The following is a 24,147-nucleotide window of genomic DNA, read 5'->3' as shown; positions in this document are numbered from 1 at the left end:
TTTGAGACAGTGCTCCCCTTCCCCTTCTCCTTTTTGAATAGGTAACTCTTTTTTTTTTTTTACATCTTTATTGGAGTATAATTGCTTTACAGTGGTGTGTTAGTTTCTGCTTTATAACAGAGTGACTCAGTTATACATATACATATGTTCCCATATCTCTTCCCTCTTGCATCTCCCTCCCTCCCTCCCACCCACCCTATCCCACCCCTCTAGGTGGTCACAAACCACCAAGCTGATCTCCCTGTGCTATGTGGCTGCTTCCCACTAGCCATCTATTTTACGTTTGATAGTGTATATATGTCCATGCCACTCTCACTTTGTCACAGCTTACCCTTCCCCCTCCCCATATCCTCAAGTCCATTCTCTAGTAGGTCTGTGTCTTTATTCCCGTCTTACCTCTAGGTTCTTCATGACATTTTTTTTTCTTAGATTCCATATATATGTGTTAGCACACGGTATTTATCTTTCTCTTTCTGACTTACTTCACTCTGTATGACAGATTCTAGGTCCATCCACCTCACTACAAATAATTTGATTTCGTTTCTTTTTATGGCTGAGTAATATTCCATTGTATATATGTGCCACATCTTCTTTATCCATTCATCCGATGATGGACACTTAGGTTGCTTCCATGTCCTGGCTATTGTAAATAGAGCTGCAGTGAACATTTTGGTACATGACTGTTTTTGAATTATGGTTTTCTCAGGGTCTATGCCCAGTAGTGGGATTGCTGGGTCATATGGTAGTTCTATTTGTAGTTTTTTAAGGAACCTCCATACCGTTCTCCATAGTGGCTGTACCAATTCACATTCCCACCAGCAGTGCAAGAGTGTTCCCTTTTCTCCACACTCTCTCCAGCATTTATTGTTTGTAGATTTTTTGATGATGGCCATTCTGACTGGTGTGAGATGATATCTCATTGTAGTTTTGATTTGCATTTCTCTAATGATTAATGATGTTGAGCATTCTTTCATGTGTTTGTTGGCAATCTGTATATCTTCTTTGGAGAAATGTCTGTTTACGTCTTCTGCCCATTTTTGGATTGGGTTGTTTGTTATTTTGTTATTGAGCTGCATGAGCTGCTTGTATATTTTGGAGATTAATCCTTTGTCAGTTGCTTCATTTGCAAATATTTTCTCCCATTCTGAGGGTTGTCTTTTGGTCTTGTTTATGGTTTCCTTTGCTGTGCAAAAGCTTTGAAGTTTCATTAGGTCCCATTTGTTTATTTTTGTTTTTATTTCCATTTCTCTAGGAGGTGGGTCCAAAAAGATCTTGCTGTGATTTATGTCATAGAGTGTTCTGCCTATGTTTTCCTCTAAGAGTTTGATAGTTTCTGGCCTTAACATTTAGGTCTTTAATCCATTTTGAGTTTATTTTTGTGTATGGTGTTAGGGAGTGTTCTAATCTCATACTTTTACATGTACCTGTCCAATTTTCCCAGCACCACTTATTGAGAGGCTGTCCTTTCTCCACTGTACATTCCTGCCTCCTTTATCAAAGATAAGGTGACCATATGTGCGTGGGTTTATCTCTGGGCTTTCTATCCTGTTCCATTGATATCTATTTCTGTTTTTGTGCCACTACCATACTGTCTTGATTACTGTAGCTTTGTAGTATAGTCTCAAGTCAGGGAGCCTGATTCCTCCAGGTCTGTTTTTCATTCTCAAGATTGCTTTGGCTATTCGGGGTCTTTTGTGTTTCCATACAAATTGTGAAATTTTTTGTTCTAGTTCTGTGAAAAATGCCAGTGGTAGTTTGATAGGGATTGCATTGAATCTAGATTGCTTTGGGTAGTAGAGTCATTTTCACAATGTTGATTCTTCCAATCCAAGAACATGGTATATCTCTCCATCTATTTGTATCATCTTTAATTTCTTTCATCAGTGTCTTATAATTCTCTGCATACAGGTCTTTTGTCTCCTTAGGTAGGTTTATTCCTAGATATTTTATTATTTATGTTGCAGTGGTAAATGGGAGTGTTTTCTTAATTTTACTTTCAGATTTTTCATCATTAGTGTATAGGAATGCCAGAGATTTCTGTGCATTAATTTTGTATCCGGCTACTTTACCAAATTCATTGATTAGCTCTAGTAGTTTTCTGGTAGCAAATTTAGGATTCTCTATATATAGTATCATGTCATCTGCAAACAGTGACAGCTTTATTTCTTTTCTGATTTGGATTCCTTTTATTTCCTTTTCTTCTCTGATTGCTGTGGCTAAAACTTCCAAAACTATGTTGAATAAGAGTGGTGAGAGTGGGCAACCTTGTCTTGTTCCTGATCTTAGTGGAAATGGTTTCAGTTTTTCACCATTGAGGATGAGGTTGACTGTGGGTTTGTCATATATGGCCTTTATTATGTTGAGGTAGGTTCCCTCTATGCCTACTTTCTGCAGGGTTTTTATCATAAATGGGTGTTGAATTTTGTCAAAAGCTTTCTCTGCATCTACTGAGATGATCATATGGTTTTTCTCCTTCAATTTGTTAATATGGTGTATCACATTGATTGATTTGCGTATATTGAAGAATCCTTGCATTCCTGGAATAAACCGCACTCGATCATGGTGTATGATCCTTTTAATGTGCTGTTGGATTCTGTTTGCTAGTATTTTGTTGAGGATTTTTGCATCTATGTTCATCAGTGATATTGGCCTGTAGTTTTCCTTCTTTGTGACATCCTTGCCTGGTTTTGGTATCAGGGTGATGGTGGCCTTGTAGAATGAGTTTGGGAGTGTTCCTCCCTCTACTATATTTTGGAAGAGTTTGAGAAGGATAGGTGTTAGCTCTTCTCTGAATGTTTGATAGAATTCGCCTGTGAATCCATCTGGTCCTGGGCTTTTGTTTGTTGGAAGATTTTTAATCACAGTTTCAATTTCAGTGCTTGTGAACGGTCTGTTCATGTTTTCTATTTCTTCCTGATTCAGTCTTGGCACGTTGTGTATTTCTAAGAATTTGTCCATTTCTTCCAGGTTGTCCATTTTATTGGCATAGAGTTGCTTGTAGTAATCTCTCATGATCTTTTGTATTTCTGCAGTGTCAGTTGTTACTTCTCCTTTTTCATTTCTAATTCTATTGATTTGAGTCTTCTCCTTTTTTTTCTTGATGAGTCTGGCTAATGGTTTATCAATTTTGTTTATCTTCTCAAAGAACCAGCTTTTAGTTTTATTGATCTTTGCTATAGTTTCCTTCATTTCTTTTTCATTTATTTCTGATCTGATCTTTATGATTTCTTTCCTTCTGCTAACTTTGGGGGTTTTTTGTCCTTCTTTCTCTAATTGCTTTAGGTGCAAGGTTAGGTTGTTTATTTGAGATGTTTCCTGTTTCTTAAGGTAGGATTGTATTGCTATAAACTTCCGTCTTAGACCTGCTTTTGCTGCATCCCATAGGTTTTGGGTCGTCATGTCTCCATTGTCATTTGTTTCTAGGTATTTTTTTGATTTCCTCTTTGATTTCTTCAGTGATCACTTCGTTATTAAGTAGTGTATTGTTTAGCCTCCATGTTTGTATTTTTTAGAGATCTTTTCCTGTAATTGATATCTAGTCTCATAGAGTTGTGGTCGGAAAAGGTACTTGATACAATTTCAATTTTCTTAAATTTACCAAGGCTTGATTTGTGACCCAAGATATGATCTATCCTGGAGAATGTTCCATGAGCACTTGAGAAAAATGTGTATTCTGTTGTTTTTGGATGGAATGTCCTATAAATATCAATTAAGTCCATCTTGTTTAATGTATCATTTAAAGCTTGTGTTTCCTTATTTATTTTCATTTTGGATGATCTGTCCATTGGTGAAAGTGGGGTGTTAAAGTCCCCTACTATGAATGTGTTACTGTCAATTTCCCCTTTTATGGCTGTTGGTATTTGCCTTATGTATTGAGGTGCTCCTATGTTGGGTGCATAAATATTTACAATTGTATATCTTCTTCTTGGATTGATCCATTGATCATTATGTAGTGTCCTTCTTTGTCTCTTGTAATAGTCTTTATTTTAAAGTCTATTTTGTCTGATATGAGAATTGCTACTTCAGCTTTCTTCTGGTTTCCATTTGCATGGAATATCTTTTTCCATCCCCTCACTTTCAGTCTGTATGTGTCCCTAGGTCTGAAGTGGGTCTCTTGTAGACAGCATATATATGCTGTCTTGTTTTTGTATCCATTCAGCCTGTCTGTGTCTTTTGGTGGGAGCATTTAATCCATTTACATTTAAGGTAATTATTGATATGTATGTTCCTATTCCCATTTTCTTAATTGTTTTGGGTTTGTTATTGTAGGTCTTTTCCTTCTCTTGTGTTTCTTGCCTAGAGAAGTTTCTTAACACTTGTTGTAAAGCTGGTTGGTGGTGCTGAACTCTCTCAGCTTTTGCTTGTCTGTAAAGGTTTTAATTTCTCCATCAAATCTGAATGAGATCCTTGCTGGGTAGAGTAATCTTGGTTGTAGGTTTTTCTCCTCCATCACTTTAAATATGTCCTGCCAGTCTCTTCTGGCTTGCAGAGTTTCTGCTGAAAGATCAGCTGTTAACCTTATGGGGATTCCCTTGTGTGTTACTTGTTTTTCCCTTGCTGCTTTTAATATGTTTTCTTTGTATTTAATTTTTGACAGTTTGATTAATATGTGTTGTGGCGTGTTTCTCCTTGGATTTATCCTGTATGGGACTCTCTGTGCTTCCTGGACTTGATTAACTATTTCCTTTCCCATATTAAGGAAGTTTTCAACTATAATCTCTTCAAATATTTTCTCAGTCCCTTTCTTTTTCTCTTCTTGTTCTGGGACCCCTATAATTGGAATGTTGGTGTGTTTAATATTGTCCCAGAGGTCTCTGAGACTGTCCTCAGCTCTTTTCATTCTTTTTTCTTTTTTCCACTATTTTATCTTCTAGGTCACTTATCTGTTCTTCTGCCTCAGTTATTCTGCTATTCTGCTATTGATCCCTTCTAGAGTATTTTTAATTTCATTTATTGTGTTGTTCATTTTTGCTTGTTTCCTCTTTAGTTCTTCTAGGTCCTTGTTAAATGTTTCTTGCATTTATTCTATTTCCAAGATTTTGGATCATCTTTACTATCATTATTCTGAATTCTTTTTCAGGTAGACTGCCTATTTCCTCTTCATTTGTTAGGTCTGGTGGGTTTTTATCTTGCTCCTTCATCTGCTGTGTGATATTCTGTCTTCTCATTTTGCTTATCTTACTGTGTTTGGGGTCTCCTTTTTGTAGGCTGCAGGTTCGTAGTTCCCATTGTTTTTGGTGTCTGTCCCCAGTGGCTAAAGTTGGTTCAGTGGGTTGTGTAGGCTTTCTGGTGGAGGGGACTAGTGCCTGTGTTCTGGTGGATGAGGCTGGATCTTGTGTTTCTGGATCTGGCCCCGCCTCTGCGTGTAGGTCGCCGGAGGGCGCCTGTTCTTCACTCAGACAGGACAGGGTTAAAGGAGCAGCTGCTTCGGGGGCTCTGGCTTACTCAGGCCGGGGAGAGGGAGGGGTACGGATGCGGGGTGAGCCTGCGGCGGCAGAGACCAGCGGGATGTTGCACCAGCCTGAGGTGCGCTGTGCATTTTCCCGGGGAAGTTGTCCCTGGATCCCGGGACCCTGTCAGTGGCAGGCTACACAGGCTCCCAGGAGGGGAGGTCTGGAGAGTGACCTGTGCTTGCACACAGGCTTCTTTGTGGTGGCAGTAGCATTCTTAGCGTCTCATGCCCGTCTCTGAGGTCCGCGCTGATAGCCGCGGCTCACGCCCATCTCTGGAGCTCCTTTAAGCGGCGCTCTTAATACCCTCTCCTCACGCACCAGGAAACAAAGAGGGAAGAAGTCTCTTGCCTCTTTGGCAGGTCCAGACTTTTTCCCGGACTCCCTCCGGCTAGCCGTGGTGCACTAATCCCTTTAGGCTGTGTTCACGCTCCAGTCCTCTCCCTACACTCAGCTCGAAGCCCGAGCCTCAGCTCCCAGCCCCCGCCCACCCCGGCGGCTGAGCAGACAAGCCTCTCGGCCTGGTGAGTGCCAGTCGGCACCAATCCTCTGTGTGGGAATCTCCACTTTGCCCTCCGCACCCTTGTTGCTGCACTCTCCTCCGCGGCCCCGAAGCTTCCCCCCTCGGCCACCCGCAGTCTCCGCCCACGAAGGGGCTTCCTAGTGTGTGGAAACCTTTCCTCCTTCACTGCTCCCTCCCACTGGTGCAGGTCCCGTTCCTATTCTTTTGTCTCTGTTTTTCCTTTTTTCTTTTGCCCTACCTAGGTACGTAGGGAGTTTCTTGCCCTTTGGGAGGTCTGAGGCCTTAGGCCAGCGTTCAGTGGGTGTTCTGTAGGAGTTGTTCCGGTAATTCTTTCATGTGGTATTTACATCAGGGGATCTTGTTTCCACCTCTACCTCTTTACATCCAGTTTCCCCTGTACCTTTTAGGTAACTATTTTTATTTGGGTAGGTGTGTGGGTGTGTGTGTTTTCTGGGTTTCTTCATGTAGCAAGAAGAAAATAGAAAGATATATTCTTATTTCTCCACTCCTCTTCATACACACAAGGTATCATACTGTATATATCATTCTGTATTTTGCTTTTAATGTTTATATAGGCTATCTTGGAAAATTTCCATTTCCACATATAGCATGCTTAAATATTCTTTTTTATAGCTATAGATTCCACTGTATAGATGTACTATAGTTTACCAGTTAAATTATGGTATACCAAAAATAGGCTTCCTTGATCAAAGAGAAATTTACATTTGTAATTTTGATAAGAAACTTTCAAATTTTGCTTCACAGGTTTTGCTTAGTCTTGCACTGCTGTCAGCAGTGTATGAGATGCCTATTTACCGTAGCCTCATCAACAGAGTATGTTGTCAGACTTCTGTATTTTTGCCAATGTGATAAATGAAAGATATTTTGGCAAGTTTGAGTTTGCTTTTCTCTGAGGTTGAACACCTTTTCATAAGTTTGAAGGCCGTTTATATTTCTGTTTTCCTGAACTGTCTTTCATGTCCTTTGCCCATTGATCCTGATCTCAATTTTTCAGGAGCTCTTTATATATCATGAAGATTATATGCCTCTTATATAAGTTGCAAATATTTTTTTCCCAGTTTGCATTTGTCTTTTGACTTTGCTTGTATAGTCATCCCTCAGTATCTGCAGGGGATTGTTTCCAGGACCCCCTGAGGATACCAGAATCCTTGGATGCTCAAGTCCCTTATATAAAATGGCATAGTATTTGCATATACCTATGCACATCCTCCTGTATACTTTAAATCATCTCTAGATTACTTATAGTAGGCAAATTTAAGTTTTGCTTTTTTGGAACTTGCTGGAATTTTTTTCTGAATATTTTTGATCCTCAGTTGGTTGAATCCATGGATGTGGCACCCACGATATGGAGGGCTAACTGTAGTATGTTGTGTGTGTTTTGCCATCTAAAAAGTTCTTAGTTATGTGTAGGTGAATTTAACATTTTTCTTTTATGGCTTCCAGACTTTGCATCATAGATTTATCAGCCTTCTTCACTTGAGGTTATAAAGGAGCTTGCCATGTGTTTCTTCCAGTTCTTTTATGGTTTGTCCCCTCCTTCCTTCAACATTTAAATATTTGATCCATTTGGAATTTACCCTAGTATACAGTATGTAGTATGGGTGAACCTTTTTTTCCTAGATTGGTTCCAGTAGTTCCAACATCAGTTATTTAAAAGTTCATCTTTATCCTATTTCAGATGCTGCCTTTATTTTATTTTGATTTTCTTTATGTGTTGGAGTCTGCTTTGGTCTTTCTGTTTTATTCCGTTGGTCTGTCAGTCTGTTGAACAGGTATCATGAAGGAACAAAAATGAGCCTACAGAAGTGAATGAAGGACTGATAGGTGACTTTCCCTTGGTGATAAGAGTGGAAAACCAAATTTTTACCTACTGATGAAACATATATACACCTTGGAATCAACCTGTTCAGAGAAGCATAAGGGAGCATAGCTATATTAGAGGATGGCATTACAGGAGTGCATGAGGGGAATTACCAAAGGAACTGAAAGGTTGATAGCCCCAGCCCATTGATGACCTCGTATGCCATATTAAGGAATTTGAATTTTGTCCTATAAATAACTGGAAAATTTTGAGAAGACTAATGAAATATAAGGTTATATCTTAGAATGGGATTCTAAATCTGAGTTCAGTGGACTCTTCAGCAGTCCATAATGGGCTTGAAATTTTATGTTCCAGAGAGAGTATCTAAGGCTTTCATCAGGTTCTCAGAAGTATTTGACACGCACACATGTTAAGAATGCCTTCTTTAGAAAGATTTCACTGATAACATGGGGATAGGATAGATTGGATGGGGTTTAAAACTAAAGATAGGGTTGCCAATCAAGAAGTTTTTGCTTTAGAGTAGGCAGAATATGAGTTGCAGAGGGAAAAAGTAAGCTTTCCCTTCTGTTCATTATTTCTGGAAGGTATGGCCATTTCTCACGATTTGCAGTAGTTATGTTCTATACATTCCCTGCAAACACTGAATTAGTGAATACTGAACCACTGCTCCTAGGAGAAATGCAGAATTACTGTTATAAATGAGCCAAAGATGGCCTCTGTATATTGACCCCTAGATTGTTTATTTCTTCACAACCGACTGGGGTCCATTAGCTTAAAAGTCACCTGGCACTTGTCTGCAGTATGAGAGCTAGAAAAAGAAGGCAGTGTCACCTTGATTAACCTCAGCTGGGAAAGTATGCCTTGAGCAACTCAAATTTTTCAGTCCTCTGCGCATGTCTGCAAAAGCACTGCAAGTATTGATTTTGGGGTTACAAATAAATTTTAGCAAACAGACAAATTTGCAAATGCAGAGTCTATGAATAAAGAGGATCAACTGTACCAATCCAGTCTCTTGAATATTTCCAATGATGAACCTACTCCCTCATGGTAAACTTTTCCCTTGCTGGATAGTTTTAACGGTTATATTGAGCTAAAATCTGCCTCCTGTGTTTTCTAATCTTAGGTCCTAATTTGGTTTTCTCGATTGTTCCCCCTTAATATACTGTTTGGATTCAGCTGTCTTATATTCATTTTCACTCCATTTTCCCCCTCTAGCATAAGTTTCCCAATTTCTTTGGAAACTTTTGGTTTTCTAAGTACTTTAGTGATTTAAAAGAATGAAACCTTTAATTTTGTTATTGACTAACATTTCCTCTGTCTGCACTCCCCTCCCCCCATAAAGACTGACCAACCTGAACTCCCATTGCTTCACTTTAGTCTACACTGTGTTTGTCAGTCCTTTTTCAGTTTAAAGTTATTCGGATTAATATCTGGGGAGATGGGTCACTGGCAGAAAAGGCCAGGATAGAGCTAACTTCAAATATACAGAAAGATGCTTATCTCTACTGTCAGTGCCTCTTTTCTCCCCTCTCCTAATGTCATCTCTACTTCTCCTTAGGTTAGCTTCATTCTGTAGCCAGGTTTCCTCAGTGTACTAGGGAAGATGGCCGTTAGGGACTCCAGACTTCTGTCCTTTTGGATTTAACTACAGTAGAAACAGAAACTTCTCTCAACCAGTGTCCATCTGTCAGTTAAGGAAAGAATTCTGGTACTGTTTGGGTCATATATCTAGCCCTGGATTAGGGATGTGGGAAACTGATCAGCCAGCTTATATCATGTGTAGCCAGAAAAGTAGTGAGCCTTGTGATTGATGGCCTCTCCAGAACCCTGTGGTTTTTAGGGAAGGGTGGGTTTCCAGAGGAAATAGCAGTGCTAAACAACTAAACAGCAAATATCAACTGTACACATTAAGACAGGTATTTTCTTCTGCTATGTTTAGGATCAGTAAGACATCTCTTAGGGACCATCATTATGATTGAAGGATTAGAGTTTTCAGCTTTGAACAATGTTGGATCAAAATTGATTTTGCTTTAAATGTTGACATCTATTATTTCTCAGTGGTGAGCACATAAGGATCTGTAGTATTTTCTGTTCTTTTATATGTTTAAGATATTTTGTAATTTTAATAAAAAACTAAAAATTAATTTTGCTTTAAGTTGGTGAGTAATAATAGATACTTGAGTCATAATTTCCCATTAATATTAAGTTAGTGAAATAATTTTCTGACATAGTAATCCATATGACATTTTAAAGGTGTTATAAAGGTAAATTATTGTTTTTTTTCAATAATGTGAAAAATATATAATTTATTTCCTTTACCTCATATCATATGTTTATGATACCATAGGTACCTGCAAGGTGTGGAGTTACAGTCCGGGACAGCCTAAAGAAAGCACTGATGATGAGAGGTCTAATCCCAGAGTGCTGTGCTGTTTACAGAATTCAGGATGGGTATGGTTTGTATGTGATGTGAAACTTTGTTTAAAAAAGGAAAAAAAAACCTCAGACATGAAATTTTGGGGTTTTCTGTAAGATCTTTACCCAGACCTAGGGTATTGAAAATCAACTTCAGGAAAAAAATATTAATACTAAGTTAATTAGCCTAAGGAAATCTTGTAGGCCCTTTGAGGAGTTAACATTAGATAATTCCTTGTGATGATAGTGTTTGTTTCTCTGATCAAATGACTTTGTTTAGAGTTTGAGATTCTTAAAATTTTTGAACTGTTTTTTATGTGTCTTATTTGAATAATGGACTCTTTCCCAGTCCTTTATTTTTAATATAAACTCATAGTTTCACAAAAGACTTACCAAAATTAACATTTTATATTGAATTATTCTTCAGAAAGCATCTAAAATTTTGCCATGAGCCCCCCCAACCCCAATTTTGAGTCCCGTTTTTTTAAAACAAAAAAAAAAGTCTCCTTTTTGGGGCATATTGTCCCTTGAGTACTCTTTTTCTTTGAATGGGTAGGTAAATCCGTACCTGTCATTTTTTTTTTTTTTTTTTTTTTTTTTGGACCCCAGGAACAATCCATTTTCTGCTGTTGTAGGTCTTTTCTGGAGCTGACTTGAAGAAAAGAGTACATCTCTTTACCCTGCTGTTTGTCCAAGAGTGATACATTTATTTGGGGTAAACTTAAAAATTAATTTATTGCCATTTAAATTTCTAACGATGGAAGACCAGGGAGCCAAAACCCCCTCACCATTACTAGCCCCTCAATAACCAATTTTCATATCTTCAGCATGAGGTTTATGAAGATCTTTAGGTATGATAACCAAGAAAGGCTGTGTCTACACTTTTCAGAGAGAAGAAACCAATTGGCTGGGACACTGATATTTCCTGGCTTACTGGAGAGGAATTGCATGTAGAAGTGTTGGAGAATGTTCCACTTACAACACACAACTTTGTATGTACCTTTATATATTTTTTAATGTCAAAAATCTTCAAGTTCTTGTGAATGAATTTTTATGTAGAGAATATGAAGTATGGATGAATAATTTTGGCATTGATATTTTACCTAAGTTGAAAATCAGTTCTGTTATTTAAAAAAACAACACATATTTAAAGAGTTTTATTTTGATCATTATACTTTATTTTTAATTTAAAAAGTAATAACATATATGTATGTATATAATTGACTCACTTTGTTGTACACCTGAAACTAACACAACATTGTAAATCAACTATATTTCAATTTAAAAAAATTCAAAAAAAAGTAATAGATATTCATTATTGAAAGAAAATTCTTAAAAATTTGAGTGGTACGAAAGTATATCAAGTAAAAACGTGAAAGTACCCTACCAGAGGTAAACAGTTGTTAATTGATTATTGTGTAGTCTTCCAAAGTCTTTCTATATATAAAACATGTGTCTGTGAATCCAAAGTTTTCTCCTTTCTTTTTTTTCTCCCTTCCCTTTCCTTCATTATTTTCCATTTTTTCCAACTAAAAAATGGAATCATGTTTTGTATGATATTCTTCATTTTTTTTTAAGTTAAACAAAACATCATGGGCATCTTTCCATGTCAGTACACCTAGCTTTATAATGATTGCAGAATAGTCCATAAGAATATAAATTCAGTATATTTAACCATCCCTCTTAACAGACATTTAAGTTTTTAAGAAATCTGTTATATACATGGTAAATACATCTTGACACACTTGTATAAATGTTTCTGAAAGATAGACTAATGGAAGTGGAATAGCTTTCCTTGAGGACTGAAGAAAGATAGATGTTAAAGCTCTCCTTCAATACTTCTCCCTTTATCTGGTTTTGCATTTGCCAGAACCTAGCCTAAGCTAAGTGTCACCAGCATGAGGCCTGGAACAGTGGAACCTCTCTACCTCAGAGATAAGGTAGAGGGTACAGTTCCAGAGCTTGAGAACCTGTCCTCTAAAAGAGTAGGCAGGAGCCAAGATTAGAGTGATCTGTAAGGCAGGAATGCACTTCTTACTTTTCTATATATGGAATTTGGACCACAGTTTATTTTTCTAGATGGATAGTTATTGCTACCCTTTTGGCATCAAGTGTTTTCCCTTGTGCCTTGTTGATTAGTACAGCTGGACTCTTTTGATTTCCTGGGGGGTGTTAGTGTTTTGGAGGCTCCATTAGCGGTGAATAATGAGATCAAGTTTGTGCTTCAATAGATAAGGTATCTTTTGGAGGAGTGTAAGATAAACCTGATGCCACTCAGATTTACTGTGTAGCAGATAGTTTTGTAATGATGAGATAAGGAGTTCACTACTATTGACTTTTTTTTTAAACCTGTAGAATTTTGAGAGGATAAATCTTAAGATTTTTTATTTAAGTTTTTAGGAATTAAAAAAAGTACTCTTTTTCTTATTCTTCTTAATTAGAAATTGGATATGAGGAGGTAAAAGAAGATCTAAGTTACTAACCTTAAGCAGTGCCTCAGGAAGGTCCTTGCCACAAGAGGGTAATGAAAGGAAACTGCAGGTTAGTTGCAGAGTATGGAAATCTTCACAACACAGTTGGAGAGCTGCCAGTTAATATTTGTTGAGATCTTTTCATTTGCCAATATTTTGTCTGATCTGGGGATATAACAATTAATAAGAAAATAGTATCCCTGCCTTAGAGTAGAGAGACAGATGATTTAATTAAAATTTTTCATAAGCACTCTTAATTACTGTGTATGTTTAAAGTGCTATAGATACACAGAGTAGAGATTCCTAACCTGGCCTTTGAGGAGTCAGGAAGTTTTCCCAAAGGAAGAAATATGAAAGCTGTGGCCTGATGGATGAGGGAAGAGCAGATGAAGAGTGAAGAGAAGAGTACTCTGGACAGGGACTTCCCAGGTGGCGCAGTGGTTAAGAATCTGCCTGCCAATACAGGGGACACGGGTTTGAGCCCTGGTCCAGGAAGATCCCACATGCTGTGGAGCAGCTAAGCCCGTGCACCACAACTACTGAGCCTGCGCTCTTGAGCCCGCACTCTGCAGCAAGAGAAGCCTGCACGCTGCAACGAAGAGTAGCCCGTGCTCACCACAACTAGAGAAAGCCCATGTGCAGCAACAAAGACCCAAAACAGCCATAAATAAATAAATAAATATTTTTTAAAAAATGAGTACTCTAGACAGAGGGAACAGCAAGAAAGCATGTTACAGTTTTGAAAAGGAGTTTTGAAAGGAGTTCAGAATGGATGTTACAAAGTTGGAGAGGTGGCTGTTAGAGTGTAGCATGGATATGGGTGGAGTAAGCTCATGAGAGTTCTTGTAAGCTATGTTAAAGATTTAGACTTTTCCCTAAAATCATTGGAAATTTAATGATTATAATAGGCAGGGGAGCAGTGTGATTAGATTTGTGTTTTGGAATGATTGCTCTTAGTGTCATAGAGAGGCAAGAGTAAGCCTGTGTTCTGCTTAGAAAGGGAAAGAAATCCTCTCTCTGCTTCTCTGGGCTGGCTTTTGTTGACTACTGGAGGAAGGCTGCTTATGCCTCCTGGTTTCATAGTCTGTTATAAAAGCGATTCCTTCAGTATATACCTACATCCCAGGAATCCTTGGGAACTGGCAGGGGGCAGGGAAGGTAGAGAAACAAGATTAAAAACAGATGCCATGTGTCCAGACCTTCCCATTTTCTATAGGCACTAAAGTTAATGTCTTCCCTCAGACAGCCCCACACCTTACAAATTAATGCATGCAAATTACCTGTTCTATGGCCCCCACGAGTTTACCATCCATGTCTTGAATTCCAAAATAAGCATAAGTTGTGGCCCAAAAGAAAAGATATACCTTCCTGTACCCACCTTTATTGACAAAGGTATATTCACAGATAGAGGTATATGTCACTTACTCAATTTATGCTCAAATGCATACCCACTTTTTCTCCTGCTCAGGTGTTTTTCTCTCCTTTCTGCTTTCCTCCCTCCTGCCCTCCTTCCTTTTCTCTCTTTTTTCCCCCTTCCTTTACATACAGAAACAACCAGTTACACAGTTTTCACATATAATTCAGTGACAGGAAGAAAGACTGCAACTGAGTAGATTAAAGAAGGAAGAGAAATTAGGGCTTCATGAAAGTCTGCAGATTATTAGGCGATTGAGAGTATGAATAGTTAGCAAAAAGGATAAAGTGACTATAAAATACTGATTCCTGTGAATATGTTTTGTATTTTTCTGTGCTCTAATTTCCAGAGATTATGCTAGCAATATAAAAAGATGCTTGCTTTAGTAAATAGTAGCCACATAAATATTAAAGAAGATTTTCTAATTGCTTTTATATCCAGAGACAAATGGAAAAGGAACAAAGCTAAAAACAGTCAGTTGCTTTCTTATATCCCCTAAAAAGTGATACATAGACAAAAAGGTGAAGAAAACAAGAGCTACTCTTAAAACTATCTAAATGTTCTCAAAAAGCCAGAATGGATGATGTGCCAAGATATCATTTTCTTGATGAAGTATTATTTTTAATAACATTTTATCGTGTTAAATATGTGTTTATTGAAAACAGTTTGATAAAGTGGGTGTTGAAATCAATTTAATGGGTCATGAAAAGCATTTACATGCAGTAGAATGGATTAGAAAATTCTGATATGCATTATGTATAGTTGGAGTAATATTATTATATGAATACAGGTGTGTCCTGGATCATGATGTATTTTTCTCACTATTGTGTGTGATTAATGCTATCTGAAAAACTGAGATGAATTGAGAATATACAGCAAAGAACAAAGGACAAAATAGAGTCACCCATGCTCTCATCACTCTCAAATAGCCATTGTTAACATTTTGTTATTTGTTTATCCTTTTTATGTTTTCTGCTTATATATACAAACCAAACAGTTTTAAACAATTTCTGGTTTTGTTCGTTACCAAGATAGAGCTTCCCTGGCACAGTTCTGTTTATGTGACCCATGTTTGGCTTCTGACATGGAGTTCTTACACGTTGCCTTTTAAGTTTCACACAGAGGAATGTTCACAGATACATTTAGGTGTTCTAATCCTCTAACAAACTGATAATTTGTTAAAAGTAGTTCTTACCTTCTTTTAGGTGATTTTCCTGTCCCTTGTCCTAAGTTAGCAAGTTTAGGTAGGGTTGATCTGATTTTCATATAATTATAAACTAGTTTTTTTCTTTTATAAATTCTTTTTTACATTTTAATCAAAGTATATTACATTTTAATCAAATGTATATTGTTTTTATGATAGTGCAGAGGGGTTTACAAAAAAAAAAAAATCACCTGTTGCCCTATCCCTTGTTAGCCTCTAATGCCACTCTCCAGGGGAAATCATTCTTTTTTTTTTTTTTCTTTTAATTAGATCCCATTTGTTTATTTTTGTTTTTATTTCCATTACTCTAGGAGGTGGATCAAAAAAGAACTTGCTGTGATTTATGTCAAAGAGTGTTCTTCCTATGTTTTCCTCTATGAGTTTATAGTGTCCAGTCTTACATTTAGGTCTCTAATCCATTTTGAGTTTATTTTTGTGTATGGTGTTAGGGAGTGTTCTGACTTCATTCTTTTACATGTAGCTGTCCAGTTTTCCCAGCACCACTTATTGAAGAGACTGTCTTTTCTCCATTGTATATCCTTGCCTCCTTTGTCATAGATCAGTTGACCATAGGTGTGTGGGTTTATCTCTGGGCTTTCTATCCTGTTCCACTGATCTATATTTCTGTTTTTGTGCCAGTACCATATTGTCTTGATTACTGTAGCTTTGTAGTATAGTCTGAAGTCAGGGAGTCTGATTCCTCCAGCTCTGCTTTTTTCCCCCAAAACCACTTTGGCTATTCGGGGTCTTTTGTGTCTCCATACAAATTTTAAGATTTTTTGTTCTAGTTCTGTAAAAAATGCCATTGGTAATTTGATAGGGATTGCATTGAATCTGTAGATTGCTTTGGGTAGTGTAGTCATTTTCACAATATTGATTCTTCCAGTCCAAGAACATGGTATATCTCTCCATCTGTTGATATCATCTTTAATTTCTTTCATCAGTGTCTTATAGTTTTCTGCATACAGGTCTTTTGTCTCCCTAGGTAGGTTTATTCCTAGGTATTTTATTCTTTTTGTTGCAATGGTAAATGGGAGAGTTTCCTTAATTTCTCTTTCAGATTTTTCATCATTAGTGTATAGGAATGCCAGAGATTTCTGTGCATTAATGTTGTATCCTGCAACTTTACCAAATTCATTGAATAGCTCTATTAGTTTTCTGATGGCATCTTTAGGATTCTCTATGTATAGTATCATGTCATCTGCAAACAGTGACAGTTTTACTTCTTCTTTTCCAACTTGTATTCCTTTTATTTCTTTTTCTTCTCTGATTGCCGTGGCTAGGACTTCCAAAACTATGTTGAATAATAGTGGTGAGAGTGGACATCCTTGTCTTGTTCCTGATCTTAGAGGAAATGCTTTCAGTTTTCACCATTGAGAATGATGTTTGCTGTAGGTTTGTCATATATGGCCTTTATTATGTTGAGGTAGTTTCCCTCTATGCCCACTTTCTGGAGAGTTTTTATCATAATCGGGTGTTGAATTTTGTCAAAAGCTTTTTCTGCATCTAATGAGATGATCATATGGTTTTTATTCTTCAATTTGTTAATATGGTGTATCGCATTGATTGATTGGCATATATTGAAGAATCCTTGCATCCCTGGGATAAATCCCACTTGATCATGGTGTATGATCCTTTTAATGTGTTGTTGGATTCTGTTTGCTAGTATTTTGTTGAGGATTTTTGCATCTGTGTTCATCAGTGATATTGGTCTGTAATTTTCTTTTTTTGTAGTATCTTTGTCTGGTTTTGGTATCAGGGTGATGGTGGCCTCATAGAATGAGTTTGGGAGTGTTCCTTTGCAGTTTTTTGGAAGAGTTTGAGAAGGATGGCTGTTAGCTCGCCTCTAAATGTTTGATAGAATTCACCTGTGAAGCCATCTGGTCCTGGGCTTCTGTTTGTTGGAAGGTTTTTTTTTTTTTTTTTTTTTTTCTTTTTGCGATATGCGGGCCTCTCACTGTTGTGGCCTCTCCCGCTGCGGAGCACAGGCTCCGGATGCGCAGGCCCAGCGGCCATGGCTCACGGGCCCAGCCGCTCCGCGGCATATGGGATCCTCCCAGACCGGGGCACGAACCCGTATCCCCTGCATCGGCAGGCGGACTCTTAACCACTGCGCCACCAGGGAGGCCCCTGTTGGAAGGTTTTTAATCACAGTTTCAATTTCAGTGCTGGTGATTGGTCTGTTCATATTTTCTGTTTCTTCCTGGTTCAGTCTTGGAAGGTTATACCTTTCTAAGAATTTGTCCATTTCTTCCAGGTTGTCCATTTTATTGGTATAGAGTTGCTTGTAGTAGTCTCTTAGGATGCTTCGTATTTCTGCAGTGTCTGTTGTAACTTCTCCTTTTTCATTTCTAATTTTATTGATTTGAGTCCTCTCCCTCTTTTTCTTGATGAGTCTGGCTAATGGTTTATCAATTTTGTTTATCTTCTCAAAGAACCAGCTTTTAGTTTTATTGATATTTGCTATTTTTTTCTTTGTTTCTATTTATTTCTGCTCTGATTTTTATGATTCCTTTCCTTCTACTAACTTTGGGTTTTGTTTGTTCTTCTTTCTCTAGTTCCTTTAGGTGTACAGTTAGATTGTTTATTTGAGATTTTTCTTGTTTCTTGAGGTAGACTTGTATAGCTGTAAACTTCCCTCTTAGAACTACTTTTGCTGCATCCCATAGGTTTTGGATCGTCGTGTTTTCATTATCATTTGTCTCTAGGTATTTTTGATTTCCTCTTTGATTTCTTCAGTGATCTCTTGGTTATTTAGTAACGTATTGTTTAGCCTCCATATGTGTGTGTTTTTTACGTTTTTGTCCCTGTAATTCATTTCTAATCTCATAGCGTTATGGTCAGAAAAGATGCTTGGTATGATTTCAATTTTCTTATATTTACTGAGGCTTGATTTGTGACCCAAGATGTGGTCTATCCTGGAGAACTTTCTTTGCGCACTTGAGAAGAAAGTGTAATCTGCTGTTTTTGGATGGACTGTCCTGTAAATATCAATTAAATCTATCTGGTCTGTTGTGTCATTTAAAGCTTCTGTTTCCTTATTACTTTTCATTTTGGATGATCTGTCCATTGGTGTAAGTGAGGTGTTAAAGTCCCCCACTAAAATTGTGTTACTGTCGATTTCCTCTTTTATAGCTGTTAGCAGTTGCCTTATGTATTGAGGTGCCCTTATGTTGGGTGCATAAATATTTATAATTGTTATATCTTCTTCTTGGATTGGTCCATTGATCATTACGTAGTGTCCTTCCTTGTCTATTGTAACATTCTTTATTTTAAAGTATTTTATCTGATATGAGTATTGCTACTCCAGCTTTCTTTTGATTTCCATTTGCATGGAATATCTTTTTCCATCCCCTCACTTTCAGTCTGAATGTGTTCCTAGTTCTGAAGTGGGTCTCCTGTAGACAGCACATATATGGGTCTTGTTTTTGTATCCATTCAGTGAGCCTGTGTCTTTTGGTTGGAGCGTTTAATCCATTCACGTTTCAGGTCATTATCGATATTTATGTTCCTATTACCATTTTCTTAATTGTTTTGGGTTTGTTTTTGTACGTCGTCTTCTTCTCTTGTGTTTCCCACTTAGAGAAGTTCCTTTAGCATTTGTTGTAGAGCTGCTTTGGTGGTGCTGAATTCTTTTAGCTTTCTCTTGTCTGTAAAGCTTTTGATTTCTCCATCGAATCTGAATGAGATCCTTGCCAGGTACAGTAATCTTGGTTGTAGGTTCTTCCCTTTCATCATTTTAAGTATATCATGCCCCTCCCTTCTGACTTGTAGAGTTTTTGCTGAGAAATCAGCTGTTAACCTTGTGAGAGTTCCCTTGTATGTTATTTGTTGTTTTTCCCTTTCTGCTTTCAATAATTTTTCTTTGTCTTTAATTTTTGCCAATTTGATTACTATGTGTCTTGGCGTATTTCTCCTTGGGTTTATCCTGTATGGGACTCTCTGAGCTTCCTGGACTTGGGTGGCTATTTCCTTTCCCATGTTAGGGAAGTTTTCAACTGTAATCTCTTCAGATATTTTCTCTGGTCCTTTCTCTCTCTCTTCTCCTTCTGGGACCCCTATAATGCGAATGTTGTTGCATTTAATGTTGTCCCAGAGGTCTCTTAGGCTGTCTTCATTTCTTTTCATTCTTTTTTCTTTATTCTGTTCCACAGCAGTGAATTCCACCATTCTGTCTTCCAGGTCACTTATCTATTCTTCTGCCTCAGTTATTCTGCTATTGATTCCTTCTAGTGTATTTTTCATTTCAGTTATTGTATTGTTCATCTCTGTTTGTTTGTTCTTTAATTCTTCTAGGTCTTTGTTAAACATTTCTTACATCTTCTCAATCTTTACCTCCATTCTTTTTCTGAGGTCCTGGGTCATCTTCACTATCATTTTTCTGAATTCTTTTTCTCAAAGGTTGCCTATCTCCACTTCATTTAGTTTTTCTAGGGTTTTATCTTGTTCCTTCATCTGGTGCATAGCCCTCTGCCTTTTCATCTTGTCTATCTTTCTGTGAATGTGGTTTTTGTTCCACAGGCTGCAGGATTGTAGTTCTTCTTGCTTCTGCTCATCCTCTAGAGGATGAGGCTATCTGAGAGGAAATCATTCTTAACTTTCGATGGTTTCTGTTTCAAGCTTTTCTCGTGATTATTTTCATATTACTAAATAATAACTTTAAGCTACAATTTCTTACTTTATCAGTTTTAGACATTTACTTATGGCCAGTTCCATAGGGAATTAGATCATTTGTAACATTACAACCTTCCTCCTCTTTTCTCTCCTCCTCTGAAGCATTTTTGTTTTTTGTGGGTTTTCTGGTTCCTCTATTGCATAACCTTTGTAACTTTAAGTATGCCATTGTTTCTTGTTCTGTCAACACCAGTAAGCATCTGTTAACTCCTTTCTTTGTAGAGTTATTGAAGTGTACCCTTATTCTGTCTTTCACCTGTTTCCTCCTTCTCCTGCCATCTCTGCTTTTACTTTTATGTAGTAAAGCATGATATTAGTTAGTGTTTTATTTATTTTCCATCTTCTTGACTTCTGAGTTTAATTGGTTAGTGGGTGGGAGATAAATACATGTAGTCCACCTGTTATCTTGAATCCACTGGTTTTCATTTTAGTATCTTAGTGTTTAAGTCAGTTCTCATGATGTAAGCATATTAAAGATTTGTTATTTTAATCAAGAGTAAATAAGTTGATTTCTAAAAAGATTCTTACTAGTTTTTGAAATCCTCTATGATGTTTTACTTTGCAGGTACGGAAAACTTTTTTCACCTTAGCATTTTGTGACTTCTGTCGAAAGCTGCTTTTCCAGGGGTTCCGCTGTCAAACATGTGGTTATAAATTTCACCAGCGTTGTAGTACAGAGGTTCCACTGATGTGTGTTAATTATGACCAACTTGAGTAAGTAATCAAAAAATTTTTCTTTTCTGTCTTCCACTTTACATTTAACTTTTCTTAATGTGAAACTAGTATGTCTTAGAGTCTGTGGAAGTTTTCTGCACAGAAGAGTTGTTACAGGGAACTTTTTGAAGTGTGGCTAGAGAGTAATATGTAGTATAGCCAGTACTTCTCTCTCAAATTATAATTCTGGTTTGCTGTACATTTCATTTATGTTTTATATTCTCTTTTAATTAATAAAGATCCCTTGCCCATAGAAATCACTTTTCGATGGGTTTTGGGTGTTTCAATTAAATTAACCATTATATTTTTGGACCGAAGATTGGGGAATCTGGTTCTGTCAGCAATTTTGTAAATTAAGTGCTCTCTCTCTCTCAAAGTTAGTGTGCCTGTCTGTCTGTCTGTCTCTATCTCTCCCTCCCCCCCTCCTTCTCTTACTCCTCCCTCTCTTCCCCCTAGTCCCTCTCTTCCCCCTATTACCTCTCTCAATAGATTGAGTCTATTTTAATCTTTTTTTGTGTTGTTACTGCTGCTAGTAAAAGTCTTATCCCTTTTTTTGATTACTTGAGTAGAGGGAATTCATCTCTGTATTTTAAAGTATATCATAATGATATAACCTAATTTTTAGCAGTAGATACATTTTCTTCTAATTCCTTAACCATAAAGCATGATTTTTCCCCTCTACTATGTAGAAATTTTCTGTATAGAGCAATTAGTTTTAGATTCTGAGCTTGCCTTTGAAAGTACAATATAATTTTTTTACAATAAGCCTTTAGACAAAAATACAACTAATTGAATTTAACAATCCTTCCTGAAAATGGAATTTGATCTCAGACATTTTTGTTAATTCTTTAAGGTATTCTGGTATATGAAGCTTCTGGGTTTTGCACAAGTTAGGTTTGTTTTTGTTTTGTTTTTCTTTTTGCCTCACAGTTTGCTGTTTGTCTCCAAGTTCTTTGAACACCACCCAATACCACAGGAGGAGGCCTCCTTAGCAGAGACGACCCTTACGTCTGGATCATCCCCTTCTGCACCCCCCTCCGATTCTATTGGGTATGATTTGATTCCTGCTGTTCAGTGACATGCTATTTGAGCTGATTTCTTTGGAACTTTTGGTTAATTATAAACCTTTCCAACATTTGGATTGTTAAATTAAGGATTTTTTTTTTTCAGGTAACTTATCACACCAGTCAGCTAATTTACATACATTTGGTACAGATACACAGGGTTAAAGCTGACATAGAGTGTTTTAGGACCATCCTTGAAAAAAAGCAACAGATAATTTAGAGTCCCTGCCTTGTGCTCATTGCTTTATTTTTAATATCAGATATAGAAGTATATGATTTCCATTTAGAAAAGTAACATTAACATATGAGATAATGGCCAACGACTTAAAAATAGTATATAATTATAATCTACAATTTATGATATATGATTTTAAACTGTGTGATAAATATTATCATGTTTACAGGAGAAGAGAGAATAGTGAGAGAGGGCAGTCAACATTTAATCAAGAAAGTGGGATTTGAACTGGACCGTAAAGAATTCTAGAATCTGAATGAGCATAGGAAATAAAAGCATGGTGATGGTGGGGGCACGGGAGCAAGGGGAGAAGGGAGGTACAGGCAGCATACCTTCATCTTCTAGTATACCCATTTTCTTTAGATTTGCTAATAAAATATATTAGATTTAATCCAAGTTTTTGTTTTTCTTACTTAAAGACCAATGTCCTTTACATACATATTTCTGACTTATTGTGTACTACATGTTGCTGTCATAGTTTTAATTCAGTAAGTTTCAAGAATGACTTGCTATCACTACACCAGATCAGTTTTGTTAATTAGACTACCCTATTCAGTTGTAGTAAATTCAGGCTTTTTCCACTTCTAAGTTCTAACTTAAAGTATGTTACTGCTTTGAGACTTTAAATGACCTGTAAGTAGTGTTTAAAAAGTCAGTGCACTTTCCAAAACTTTTAAAAAGCTAATATTGTCACTTTTACGTTCTTTTTACCTGGCTCCCAAAATCCCTTGCCAACTGCTTTTATTGGCTGTCTAAAGCAAAAATAAAGACAGCTTTGTCACAAACTAAATATTTCTCAATTATCAGAATAAAATGGACCAGTAGAACATGCTAATTTTCTTAAAGGCCGGTTCCATCAGCCTTACCTATAATTCTTATTGGTTTATAGCAGTTTTTTGAAGTACATAATATTTTATTATTTTTATTTCCCTTCTAAGTGGATTCATTTAGATAAAGTCAAAATTTCTTTCCCTACCCTTAAAAGTGTGCTTCAAAGAAGCACAAATTCTTGTTCAGATTCTATTAACATATTTTATTTAGAAGCTTTTTGTCACTATTTGGCTTCTTTGGCTGTTTCAACCTTTATCTAGTCCTTTTCTACTGTATTTTCTTCTCATTCCTCTCTAAACCCTCTCCCGTCTTAAAAATGTCTTTTTATTCCCTCAACATTGTCTTTCTGGCTGTCTTATTAACCACTAGATAATGCTGATTAGTTATAGCATTTGCATAAGATGGGGTGCAACAATAACCAATCTCTGATGAGAGGCTGTTAGCACTGAGTCATTCATTGGTCCTGATGAAGCTCACTAAGACAGTCACACCTCGTCAGTCAAGTGACAGTCATTTCTTAGCTCCCTAGGGTATTCCTTCTGAGGGGCACAGACTTCTCACAGGTGTTTACAATCTATTCTCAAAACTTTAATGTGCTCTGTGAGTGCCAGGTTCATTTTGGGAGCAGTGAGAGATCATAGACTTTGTTATTTATCCACGGTACCAAAATAGGTCACTCTGTCACCTATTTTGATGGTTTCATCAAAAAGCAGTTGTTACAAATATTTACTTTAATGCTTAATATATTATTTTCCTGTGTGTCTTGTATCGATTATTGGTCATGGTAAACATTTCAAAATATGAGAGATTGATACTCTGAGAATCATCTTTTGAATTTGGAAATGATCTTTTGCTATTATTGTTCAGGATTTTAATTCAACTCTTGTAAAAAGCAATAGGTATATCTTTTAGGTCCTGAAAAACACATGTATGTTTTTAAAAGATTTATAATTTCCTAATATTGATACTTCCCATAAAAATTTCATTTTAGTAACTTCAACTATCAAGAAATGGCAAAGGTAGAAAAATTGGCAGACATTATTCAGTCAGTGCCTACCTAGAGCATTTTTGTATAACTTTAAAGGACAAGAGTTTCTTCAGCTGATTAACAACAGGTAATTTTTAGCCATTTGTAGATTTCTCTGGAGTTTTCTGGATAAGAATCAGTGTTCTTATCATTGATACTCCCTGGAGTGTCTGCTTGAGCCAAGCAGCTTTGTCAGTGTTAGTTGCAAGCACGTATTAGTTTTTTAAACTCACACTTTTAAAAGCCATTACTGCTGGATTTTTAATGCTTTATTTTAAAGAT

The 24,147-nt window shown here is 36.9% G+C and overlaps 1 protein-coding gene across 3 annotated transcripts in view; it reads left to right on the top strand.

Annotated features, from left to right (window-relative positions):
• BRAF (B-Raf proto-oncogene, serine/threonine kinase) overlaps positions 1–24,147 on the top strand; it is a 155,269-nt gene that overhangs the window by 76,281 nt on the left and 54,841 nt on the right. For all 3 annotated transcript variants that reach the window (XM_060107620.1, XM_060107622.1, XM_060107621.1), the window contains exons 4-7: positions 10,164–10,267; positions 11,121–11,223; positions 20,560–20,708; positions 21,639–21,758. In XM_060107620.1, the coding sequence (XP_059963603.1) occupies positions 10,164–10,267; positions 11,121–11,223; positions 20,560–20,708; positions 21,639–21,758 (476 nt within the window). The remainder of the gene's footprint in view (positions 1–10,163; positions 10,268–11,120; positions 11,224–20,559; positions 20,709–21,638; positions 21,759–24,147) is intronic.

This window comes from Mesoplodon densirostris, chromosome 9, assembly GCF_025265405.1.
Source record: "Mesoplodon densirostris isolate mMesDen1 chromosome 9, mMesDen1 primary haplotype, whole genome shotgun sequence".
Lineage (NCBI taxonomy): Eukaryota > Metazoa > Chordata > Mammalia > Artiodactyla > Ziphiidae > Mesoplodon > Mesoplodon densirostris.
The sequence above is the reverse complement of the archived record's forward strand: the minus strand, read 5'-3'. Positions and strand labels throughout refer to the sequence as shown.